This window comes from Mirounga angustirostris, unplaced genomic scaffold (genome assembly GCF_029215605.1).
Source record: "Mirounga angustirostris isolate CCGP_5_RB_7025 unplaced genomic scaffold, mMirAng1.0.hap1 SCAF_1, whole genome shotgun sequence".
NCBI lineage: Eukaryota > Metazoa > Chordata > Mammalia > Carnivora > Phocidae > Mirounga > Mirounga angustirostris.
The window spans coordinates 2,710,346-2,722,275 of NW_026991709.1; the positions used below are offsets into that span (position 1 = coordinate 2,710,346).

At 58.0% G+C, this 11,930-nt stretch overlaps 1 protein-coding gene across 2 annotated transcripts in view; it reads right to left on the reverse strand.

Moving 5' to 3' along the window:
• The window catches only part of PDXK (pyridoxal kinase), a 32,534-nt gene extending 29,624 nt beyond the window's left edge, over positions 1 to 2,910 (reverse strand). Inside the window, exon 1 of one of the 2 annotated variants that reach the window (XM_054504076.2) lies at positions 2,691 to 2,910. In XM_054504076.2, coding sequence (XP_054360051.1) covers positions 2,691 to 2,777 — 87 coding nt within the window. In that variant the 5' untranslated portion in view covers positions 2,778 to 2,910. The remainder of the gene's footprint in view (positions 1 to 2,690) is intronic. The other variant, XM_054504075.2, reaches the window with a different exon arrangement.
• Between the last annotated feature and the right edge of the window lie 9,020 nt (positions 2,911 to 11,930).

Sequence of the window (11,930 nt, forward strand, 5' to 3'; positions counted from 1 at the left end):
GCTCTACCGGATCGGCCAAATTGAGAACATACTCCCCACTGAGCACAACTCTGGGCGATCCAGGATGATTCCCTTCAGGACCCCTGCTGGAACGTGCAAGTGTGGGCCTCCAAGCCTATTCCAGGCTCTGTCCAACCCAGCCCGTCCTGCGCTAAGGCTGGTCCGAGGTCATTCGGCAGCCATCCCCACCCCTCTCACTGCCTGGCTCTGCTCCAGCGGTGCACAGATGGGGGGGGGGGGGAGCAAAACGCCCGCATGGGACCCTGTGGAGCACCCTGCAGTATTAACTGTTTGATCCTCCCAGAGCTAAGCAACCGGGGCCAAAACAAGCATTTGCAGGCTGATAAGAAATCTAGACTCTGCTCAAGGAAGCACTAAGTGTGTCCAGTGAACTAAGAAATTTCTGGAAATTGTTCTCTTTGTGGGCTGAATTGTGTTCCCCAAATTCCTATGTTGAAACCCTGGTCCCCAGCACCTCAGAATGTGACTGTATTTGAAGACAGGATCTTTAAAGAGGTAATTAAGGTAGAACAAGGTCACCAGGTGCTCCGAAGCAATCTGACTGGTGTCCCTATGAGATCAGGTCACAGACACACACAGAGGAACCAGGTGAACACAGCATCCACATGCCACGCAGACACCGCCGTGCTGACACCTTGATCTTGGACTCCAGCCTCCAGAACTGAGGGACCATAAACACCTGCTGTTTGAGCTGCCCGGCCTGCGGTACTTTGTTACAGCCGCCCGAACACACGGACATTGCCCTGTTTGGGGTCCAGCTTGGGGGGAGCATGTTTGGAGGACCACCACCCCTGGCCTTCTCCCCTCCTCAGCCCTCTCCATCCCCCAACCCTCTATCTTATTCCGGTAATTAGGAGAAAGAGGAGGAAATTAGGGCAAAAAACACACATAGATAAGTAACTGAAAACCCAACCCACATCCCTCCTGGCAGAGGTCCCAGCCTCCACGAGATGCCCCAGGCACACTTATGTGCCACCCAGCCCTACCTTCCTGTCTGGTCCTCCTGCATGGTGGTGGGTGAGTACAGCGCCCCGGGCATGCCGACCCACCTCATTCAGTAGCCAGCAACTCCAAGAGATGTTCACACACCCATCTCCCCTGGCCCTAAAACAACTTGGGAGTAGGCATCATGCCCATTCTACAGATGAAGCAACTGAGCTCAGTGTGGAAGATGGCCCCCTGCCTTCGGAGACTACCCTGCCATACTCTTCCTGGGCCTCACAACCCTAGAAGGAAGTGCCGGGATGGGTCAAATCAGAGGCAAGAGCCCCTCCACGCCCCACGACAGGTAGAAGGAGATGACATGACCATCACCCTTGCCCCCAGCCTGTGTCCCACAGCCCCAGCACACAGGTAAGGATGCCAGGCACTAGCGAAACCCCAGGTAAGAACCGTAGCTCAACCTTAAGAGGCACTTTGGTGTGGAAGTTCAGAACATGCCTGGAAGGAACAAGGGTGCATTCCTGGAGGACCCAGGTGAGCCGAGGAGGGGAACGGTGTGCCCAGTGCAGGGAGAAAGAGGAGAGTGGGTGTGGATGGACAGGGAGGAGGGACTGGGCCCAGGACACAGGGAAGCCAGCAGGGGCCCTGCACACCTCTGCCAAGGGCAACTCCTATGGCTCCCTGGCCAAGAAGGGCGAGGGCTGCTCCTACCACTGGGGCAACAGGCTGAAGCTGTTCTCAAGAGCCCTGCCTGGTCCTGCCTTCCAGGTGGGCCCCTGCTTCAGAGACCCTGCACCTTTCTCCCCAAGCACAGGACCACTCCAGTGACCCTGCCCGCACAATCCACCCTACTCCAAGGAGCAAGGGGCACGCAGTGGCCCAGCCACACCTGCTTCCTGCCCCCGGGGGGTGCAGGCCAGGGACAACAGGCCAAAGGTGGCTAGTCCAGGAGAGCCACGACCTTGCCGTGGCCACCCAGCACCCCGGCTGGGCAGACAAGGCAGGGAAGTGCCCATCACCCTGGTATTGCCTCTGGCCTCTGGCTTTCATGCCCACCGCATCCAGGCCTCCTTCTGCCCCTCCAAGGGCCATCCAGCCATAACCTTGGGGCTGCAGCAGGAAGCAGTGGGTACCTGGCCTGGGAGACCCATTAAGGACCGGCAGGAGAGGAGGGAGGGAAGCCCGCCATGAAGTAGAGGCTATAAAACCTCTGAAACGCAGCTTCTAAAGCCAAAGGGTACGGGCCTGAATCTGTCTCTCGGCTTTTCTTCTTCAGAGCCAACCCCTGCAGGGAGGCCTTCTCTGCCCCACCCGCCTCTCTAGCGACCACCTCCCAGAAGCTGGGACCCACCCCGGCCCCGGGGAGCCAGAGTCCGCGAGCTTGCCCCTCCCCCTCCCAGCAGGTGAGCCCTGCAAACACCTGCCTTCCCTCCCTCCTCCTGCGCCCCCGGGGCAGGGGCAGGAGGCAGCCCGCCGCATTCTCACGTCTGCAGGGAGCCCCCGGCCGCCCGCCGCAGGCAGGGGCGCGGGGGGCGAGCGCGCCACAGCTCACGCGCGGGGGCCTGACGCTCGGCGGGAGCCCGCCCCGCGCAGGGGCCCCCTGCTCCCGCAGCGGCGCAGCGCCGGCCGGGCCAAGGTCACGGGGGTCGGCGGCGGGCGCCCCGCCGCGGGCCCTCGCGCGGGGACCCCGGCCGGTTACGTAAGCCGGGCCGGCTGTGGGCGCTTACCTGCAGCGGGAACGTGGCCGCCCGGTTGCCCACGTAGCCGCGGACGACGTGGCTCTGGATGGAGAGCACCCGGCACTCCTCCTCCATGCCGGGCCTGCCGCGCCGACGCGGGGCCGAGCGGGCGTCCGCGTGTCCCCCGCTCGCCGGGTTCCGCTCGGCTCCGTTCGGCGCAGGCGCTCGGCTCGGGCGCCAGGCCGCCTCCTTGTGACCTCAGCGCGGCCGGGAACCGCCGGGGCCGCTCGGCGCGGGCTGGGGGCGGGGCTTCCGCCCGCCCCGCCCCCCGGCCCGCCCGCCCCGGGACCGGGACAGGCGGGGCCGCGCGGCGGGGGGCCCGGGCGGCGGCGGCGGCCGCGGCGTCCCTCGCGCTCCGGCGCGTGGGCGGGCCGCCGCCGTGCCGGACGCCGGGGGTGGGAGGGCTCTCGGTCCACCCGCCAGGGCACCGTCGCGTCGCTCCTTCCCTGTCCGAGGTCCGCGGGCCTCTGACCCGGAGCGCGTGCGACTTGGGCCCGCGCCGCGGGAGTCGCCCGCCCCGCGGTGCCCGCTCCCCCACCCAGGGGCGTCAGGGCCGGCGACCCCCCGCAGCGCCAGGGGCCGGCCCTGCCCTCCCGGGGCGCCCGTCTAGGGGACAAGGAGCGGCCGGCCGTGCCGCCCCCACCCCCCACCCCCGCAGAGGCCTGGGGGGAGGACATCTCCGCGGTGCCGTGACACCTTGGGGACCCCGAGGCGCCCGGTCCCCCCCAGCCCTGGACACATGGCCGACCCTCCTGCTTCAGGGTGCCGGGTGTCCACGCACCACCGCCCGCCCCATCTCCACCTTCAGAGCCCACCATTAAGCACGAGTCGCTACCCCGCCCTTCACCTCCCACTCCCACCTCCACGGGCTGAGGCATTCCTTGGGTTCCCCCTTGAGTTTCCCGAGCTGCCCCGGGGGCTTCACACTTTAGGACTGGGTGATGTGGGTCCCTTGGCTGCTTGTGTTTAAACCTCTCTATCCTGGGGTGAAGCCTGATGCGGTGCTGGCAAGTGCGGGCATAGAGAGGAAGGAGGGCAATGCCTTAGCTGTCCCACTTTTCAAGAGGAAGTACATCCTAATTAATAATAATAGCTAACATTGAGCGCTTACTATGTGCTAACCCATTTCCAGCATTAACACACTGGAAATCCCAACACCTAATATGGTAGAGGTTCATCCAGTTTTACCCAGGAGGAAACAGGAAGAGAAACCAGAGGTTACAGAAGCAGTGACAGGTGTTGCTGGGTGAGAGCCCTGTGGACTGCAGGGGTCAGGAGCACTAGCCACTGTCCTCACTGCCTTCTCTCTGTCCTACTCTGTGAGGTCAGCTGCCCTTGGCTCTTAGGAGGGCCTGATGAATCTGTCTCTGCCCCTGATCTCACCGCTCCCCACCTAGATCTCTCACCTCCTGTCCCTCTGCTTTTCTGGACAAACCTCATAAGCACCCTCCCCGTTCTTCATCCACACCCCCCTCACACCTTCAGCCCAGGTAAATCCAGAGCACTAAGGGGGGAAGAGGCTGACAGGCCTCCTGGACCCCAGGCTCTGATACCCTCTTCCTGACAGACGGCCCAGGTAGAGGTCAAAACCCTGGACATGACATTTTGGTGAGTTCACTTTTCATTGGGCTTTGGAAAGATCCTCACTCCCAGTGCGCCCCTGGGTCCCAAGCTAGTCACGGGAGAGTCATCTGGAGAAGCTGGTAAACTAGCCAGTGTCCCACTTCACTGAGCCCGGCCACCGGGGCGCTCTTTCTACTCTACAGGTGCTTCTGGGACCACGCAGGTTGGGCAGATAAAGGGTATTTTATGAGCACTGTTGCTGCTAAGTATCAGTCCGCAAACAAACCTCCTTCCTGAGGACTCAGATAGTGAAGACCCTCAGAAACCACCAGTCTATTGAAAAGATACTCGCAGACCTGCCAGCCAGATGATGAATGGGCTGCCTCACCGCTGTGTCGGGGTGGGGGAGGGCTGCAGAGCCCCTCAGGACGCCCCCCACCCCCACCCCATCCTTCCAAGGCAGACCCGCCCTTCCTGGGAGAGGACTCAGTCCCCAACACAGAGCAAATGCCCTGCAGAGTCGCTCTTAGCTGATTAGGAAGAGGCAGCTGACTGCCAGGTCCCTTGGGGGGAGGGTGGCTGGAGAGGCAAGTGGGTGGGGTCCAGGAGGTTCCCAGAAGGTGCTTCACTGAGAAAGAACTGAGGGAACCGAGAGAATTTGTGGCCGAGCCTGTCTCTCTGGGGTGTCTGTGCACCTCTGTGTCCTGGTTATTACACCTTCAGAGCGGCACCCTGGGGCTGGAACCCTACTTGGGCCTGTGTCCACCTCCCCGGTACCTGGGGCTGTGACCTTATTTAGAAATAGGGCCTTCTGCAGATGCAATCAAGTTAAAGTGAAGCCGTTAGGGTGGGCCCTAACTCCAGCATGACTGGTGTCCTTATGAAGAAGGGGAGCGCACTCGCCTCCACAGCCCTCAGAAGGAACCAGCCCCGTTCACGCCCTCATCTTGGGCCTCTGGCCTCCAGAGCTGGGAGAGAATCCGTTTCTGCTGCTGAAGGCACCTGGGTACCTGTGTCAGAGTCCGGACTTCACCCCGGTGCACCGCCCGCTGGCCTTCAAGCTTGCCCCCCTAATGGTCCCAGGCGCTGGCATTGGTCCCCAAGAGGCAGACAGCCATGAAGCGACAAGCTGGCTGGACTCAGCTATCATCGTGTGTCCCAGATTTTCTGAGGCCTCCCCAGCGTCAAATGTGTCCTACCGGCAGACCGTGAATACTGATTTCAGTCTCCGAAAAAGTCATCACTGTCCCCAGGCTCCTCCCAACCAGAGTGCTGTCTCTGATGTCGGCTACAGGGGATGGGGGCCTCCAGAGACTTAACCACTACCATCACTATTATATTATATGTTGTATCCCCCAGGATTCATATGTTGAAGCCCTACCCCTCAAAGTGATGGTTTTGGAATTGGGCCTTTGCGGGGTAATGAAGGTTTAAGGGGGTCGTAAGGGGAGGTGCCTGATTTGGTAGGTTTGGGTCCTTAGAAGCGGCAGCAGCAGAGAGCGGGGTCCCTGCGTGCAAACAGTGAGGACAGGCACGGGAGCGCGCAGTGAGCGGGAGAGGACACCTACAAGCCGGGGAGCGAGCTCTCACTGGGCCGAATCCGGGCAAGTCCAAGTGGAACCTTCGACTTCCAGCGCCCAGAACTGGGAGAATAAGTATCTGTCGTTGGAACTGCCCAGCCTGAGGGATTCTGTTGTGGCAGCCGGAGCTAAGATGATAACTGCAAACATCCTTTACCTTGTGGACCAGGTGTTTCTTTGAAGCCCTGCCTCTACGGACCACAGCACCTCGCATACCGCAATTTCACGGGCACGCTACGAGGGCGCGCACACGAGGAACGTCTTTCCCAGCGCCGGCTTTATTCCGTCCTCAAGGTTAACATGCCGATGAGGCAGGTTCAGGAGTCCAAACTCAGTGACATCTCACCACGTGTTGGACTTGGCTTCTTGCAGGTCACCCAAAGCAAAGCAGGAGACGGGCCACACAACACATTAGGCAAAATAGGACGTAGGAAGTGAACGATCCCCATGCGACGTCAGTCTGTGGGCGCGCGGTTGAGGGAAGGCCTCAGTCCTGCCCCGGTCAGTGCTCGGCGCTTAAACTGCTTCTTACGTTCCATCAGGGAAGGATCTCGGTTCCTCTTGGAGATCAGTCGGGCGGAGCCCCGGCGGCAGCTGCCTGTTCGACGTGGTCAGAGGTGCAGGGGTCAGTGTCTGAGGAACCTGACGGTTTGCTGCAAAAATCCTCCCTTTCTAAAGGGATGTCATCAGTCTTGGGCCCTGCAGACCTCCTCTGCTTCTGCTAGTTGTCGGTTCTGGGCTGTGGTCGGCTGGTGCTGGTAGCACTGCAGGACCCCGAATTGCTCGCCTCACTGCTAGACGCAGGCCCCTGCTTGACAAGAGAGCCTCCATGGTGATCTCTACAATAACATTCCACGAGGCCGCTCTCGGTCCCGCTGGCTGGGTTTTGTTCTTGCCGGAGAGGCGGTAGCCAAGTGTTGTAAAGTACGGTTTTGTTATTATTCACAGACGGTGAGGTCAACAGATGGGGACACACTGCCATTGAAAAGATAGTTTGCCACTTGAACTTTCCAAGAGGTGGGGGCACCACACCACTCAGGGCCACGTGGGGAAGCACCAGGTGGGTTGGGAATGGGGCGGCACGGACAGGAGAATTTATTGGGGTTTCTAGGAGAAAGGCAAGGCAAGGCAGGCAAGCAGGGTGGTTATGGATTAGTTTGAATACCTGTGGCAGGCTCTGGGGTACAGGGCTGTCTCCGGTTGTCTGGTCTCTGGCCCTGGGCAGAGGGATAGCGGGAGGAGTGGTGGGGAATGTGGGCTCTGGGCTGGTTACTTTGCATGTGAAAGGCACAGTTGCTGTCTCTGAGGGTTGACTAACCCTGGGAGGGGTAGTCTCTCCCCAGTCGGCCAGGCCCAGATGCCAGGCACGGAGAATACAGAAAATGGGAAAAGGCAGGTCATACACACGGGTGAGCTCTGGAGTCTGAAGCCGCACCGCCCGGGCGGATTCTAGCTCCTCCAATGCCCTGGGCCACCTTGGAGTGACAAGTTAGGTCAGCTCTTGGACTCAGAGTCCCCATTTCTTCAAGTGTAGAAGTAAGAAGAGGATATAAAGCGGTGTCGAGGGGATCCAGCAGATCGCCCCATGTGGAGACTGAGACCTGGGCGGGGCGTGCGTGAGGGTTCTGGAAAGTCTCCTCGTCATTATTTATCAGGATATCCTTGGCCTGCCGGAACAGAGCTGGTGGAAAATTTCACTTTCTCTCATGACTGCTGGGCTCCGAGCCGCCATTTTTATGGGGTGAAGAATCTAGTTTGAAATCCTTCCATATTTACAAGTGGCTCCATCCTTCTGAGAACAGGCTTTTGGACATTTCTCAGTTCCAGAATATTCTTTTTAAAATTTTTTTAAATTTTTTAAGTAAGTTCCATGCCCAGCTTGGAGCCCAACATGGAGTTTGAACTCATGCGCCTGAGATCAAGGCCTGAGCTAAGATCAAGAGTCAGACTTCAGGGCGCCTGGTATCAAGCCACATGTCAGGCTCTGTGGTGAGTGGGATTCTCTCTCTCCTTCTCCCTCTGCTCCTCCCCCTGCTCTCTCTCACTCTCTCTCTCTCAAATAAATAAGTAAAATCTTAAAAAAAAAAAAAAAAAGTCTGACGCTCAACTGACTAAGCCACCCTGGTGCCCCAAGAATGTCTTTCTTAAGAAGCAACAACTCGGGGCTCCTGGCTGGCTCAGTTGGAAGAACGTGTGATCTCGGGGTCGTGAGTTCAAACCCCACGTTGGGTGTAGAAATTACTTAAAAAAACCCAAAAACTTAAAAAAAACAAAGAGGCAACAACTGAACCTCAGGCCTGGGTTCCAGGGTGTTCTTTATTTGGATGGATTATCTTTTTCACTTTCCTCTTGGGAAGAGCCAAGATCTTTTGAACCTTGAGAGCACTTTGGGTCAATGTCAGGAACACTAGAGAATCCCCTTAGATTCTTTCCTGACCTGTGTGGGTGTGGTTCTACTTTTTAATCCTCAAACACGCTGGTCTGGTTTGAGACTCACCTTGCAGTGTTGGGTCAATAAGCTGGTCACCATGACAACCCCTGTGCTCTCCCTGAAACAGCTCCAGGCCATCTGGAGAGTTTTCTCCCAAGAGTTCAGGAAAATGTGTAATAAGAGTCATCTTAAGCCCATGAGGGGCTCTCTGCTTACCGTTCCTGACCCAAAGAAATAACCTTGAGACTCCCCTGCTCTTTCGGACCAGGCTTTACTGGAAATGTTTCTTCTTTCTCCTTAGTGATACTTCAGTTCGGAAAAGAAGCAAAATCTGGGCCAACAGCCAGGAATTTTAGACCCTCAAGGGGCCTGTTGGGGCAAATTATTCACAGAGAAAGAATGGAGGGAAAGCGAAGGAATTCGCTCTCATAGTAGGAGTTCCCTGCGCCGTCTGACCGGACACGGTGTGCTGACCCAGATTCTTGCCGTTACCTTCCTGGCAACCGCTTTTTCTTACTGCGCCCCACAGAGATGCGTAAAGATCGCTCACAGTTCTCTGGTTGCAAGAGAAACTCATGTCGTAGACAACTTGGGAAGAAGACAAACATTACAGGGAAGAAAATGGAAACCGGTCACAGTCCCACGTCCCGAGGGCAGACAGCTTTCTGGTCTTCTTTCTGGGCACGCCTGTGTGCGTTTACACGAATGTGGCAGGTGCTCAAGACACAGACTGACGTGAGACTTTCTTCTTTTTTTAATGATTTATTTGAAAATTGGCAAATAAAAAACACAGGAGACAATTTTAGGTATGAATCAGTATCATTTCTCCCTCAAGTTTTATGGAAGTCAAAAGTGCAAATGAAAGGGATGAATCTAATTGTGGAAGCCAGATTTTTGGAGGTAGAGGATCTTCCGTTTGCTTCTGAAATCACATTGAACAGGCTGTTGCTGCCTGCATCGCGGGGCCTGGCACTTCCCCGGCAATCGCACGTGGAGAGAGACCCGGGGCCCCTTTCAGGGAGCGAGCGTGGGGTGATGGGAGCAGGTGGGCACTCCGTGGCGGGTGGTTCAGGGTGGGCGCTGGGCCTCCTCCCGCCTTTGCCAGCCCCCCAGTAGGGTCACTACGGAGCGTGCGGACCCCGTGTTCAGACCTGGCTCCCGCAGGTTTTTTTTTTAAATAAAACTGGGCTTAGGTCTCATTCATAGACAAGTGGTACTTAGTTGGGGCGTTGGTGAAATCACGTGTATTCCAGGTTCTGTCCATGGGCTGCACACTCCAGCCACGTGTCTGGACCTGACGGGCTAACCCAGGACTTACTGACCGCTGAGTCCTAGGCAGATCCACAGCCTAGAGACTGAGGTTAGGGGGTGATCTGCGCTTGAGGCAGAACCCGGCAGACAATGCCTGTTGGGGTTACCCACGGTGCCTGGCTCAGCACCTCCCCGGGGCGTTTCTCCAGACACATGGGACGGGCTGCGGAAAACCAGCCGCCCTCAGTCCTGAGCTCGCGGACACAGAGCAAAGCAGGAGCCCTGTGCTCGTGTGGTTTTCCGACTGGATTCAGTTCAGTTCGGCAGGTATTTGCTGACGCCCGCTCTGGGCCAAGGGCCCCTGCTCAAGGCTGCAGGTCTTGGACCCGCGCTTCTGCCCCCTGCGTGCGTCAAATCCCCTGGCCCCAGTGAGCCTCAGGGCTGATTCGGTGGGTCTGGGTGGGGCCCAAGTTCTGTGTGGTGCCCTGTGCTGGCTGGGGTCCACGCTGTGAGGGGCAAACCCACAGCCCCGTGGCCCCCTCATGGCTCCCTGACTGCTGAAGCCTGATTTCCTTGCCGGGAAACAGGGACTCGGGAGGATTTCCTTTCCGGAAGCCGTGAAGACTAGACACAGTGACAGGTGAGCACAGAGCCTGGCAGGCGAGAAGGTGTCTGGTGGGGGTGGCAGGGAGCTCCCACACCCCTGGGATGGAGGCAGGCCTGTGCTCCAAGCCACGGTCCGCTCTGTGCGGGCTCTAGGAGCATCCCCCAGCACCCACACAGCCCCTCTCCAGCCTCTGGCCCCACAGGGATGGCTGCCCGCCTGCCGAGGGTTTCCGAGGCCGCAGCCCCCAGCGGTCACAGCCTCCCTCCTACCGTCCTTTCCCAGCTGCTGTGGATTTTATTGAATAAATGCCTCTCAATTTGTTGTAAGCCCTTTGATCAATCTCCAGAGACTCTGAATAGTTGTTGTTGCTGATTCTGACCAGCGTTATCAGAGGTCTCTACCGGGTCCCTTAGCAATTCACACTCCCTTTCCAGAAGTCCTGCCTCCTTACTGTTCTTAGAATTCACTGAACAGGTACCTGCCGCAGGGCCTTTGTATGTGCTGCTCCTTCTGCAGTATCTTCTCCAGACACCCATATGGCTTCACTTGTCAATCTCTTTGGGCCTCTGTTCAAATGCTACCTTCTCGTGAACAGTCTTTGCCGGAGTCAGGTACATGAAGGAAGAAACATATACAAATGAAACCATGGATTCTGTGTAATGTTCTTTCCAACACTTAGTACAAGCAGCACCGCTTCCAGATTGTCTGTACTTTCATTAAGTTCAGTAGAAACTTAGAAGGATCACACAGTGTAAAGTCTGGTACCAAACTGTACAAGACTGGCCAGACGTATGGGGGGGGATTATTCCTCACGAGACAGCACCAGCCCCGGGCGTGCTCCCCGCTCTCCTCCCGGGATCTCTGACTTCACCTGTCTTCCCCTTTAGTCCGCTCTGGCAGGGCCCGGACCCTGCGGACTGTCGCCCCTGCAGCACAGAGCACAGAGCACAGAGCAGGGCCTGACACACGGCGGGTGCTCAACAAGCACGGCTGATGGAGGGGTACTGTGGAACCGATGGTGTGTCCTGTCATGATGTGGAGGGGGACAGCTGCTTTGCAACCTGCCTGCTAAGGAGGGTGGCTCCTGCCACGGCAACAGTTTTCTGCTGCACACACGTGAGCTCGAGTGGAAACACGGGGACAGAGCTGAGCCCATCATGGAGTGTGGAAGAGTGGCTGCCCCCGGGGAGCTGAGTCCGGACATGGAAACGGGGAGAAAGCCTGTGACGGACCACTCTGAAAACTGATGTGCGCAGGGGCGCCTGGGTGCCTCAGTCAGTTAAGCCTCTGCCTTCAGCTCAGGTCATGGTCCCAGGGTCCTGGGATCAAGTCCCGCAGTGGGCTCCCTGCTCAGCGGGGAGTCTGCTTCTTCCTCTCCCCCTCCCCCGACTCATGCTTACTCTCTCCCCTTCTCTGAAATAAATCTTAAAAAACCGAAAACCAAAAACCCTGATGTGTGCGGTTTTAGGCCTGTGGTGGATGAATGATGGGACTCCTGACCCCAAGCCCTGGGGAACAGGTTTGCTCCCTGATGCCTGCAGCATCTTGGGACAGGGTGGGGGTGGGCGGAAGGCCCTGTGCCCCCCCTTTGGGGTGAAGGGAGAACAAGCACTGGGCAGAGGCAGACAATCAGGCCTGGGTGGCCTTGGACCCCCTTCTGGGAGTTTGCGTTCACACCACGGTGTAGAACGCAAGCCCCAGCTGACACCTGAGCTACGTTTTAGAAGAGCAGGAGCCCGAAACCCAACTGGCTGCTGTCGGAGGAGTGGATGAAGAGACGTGGGTGTGGTGTTGGG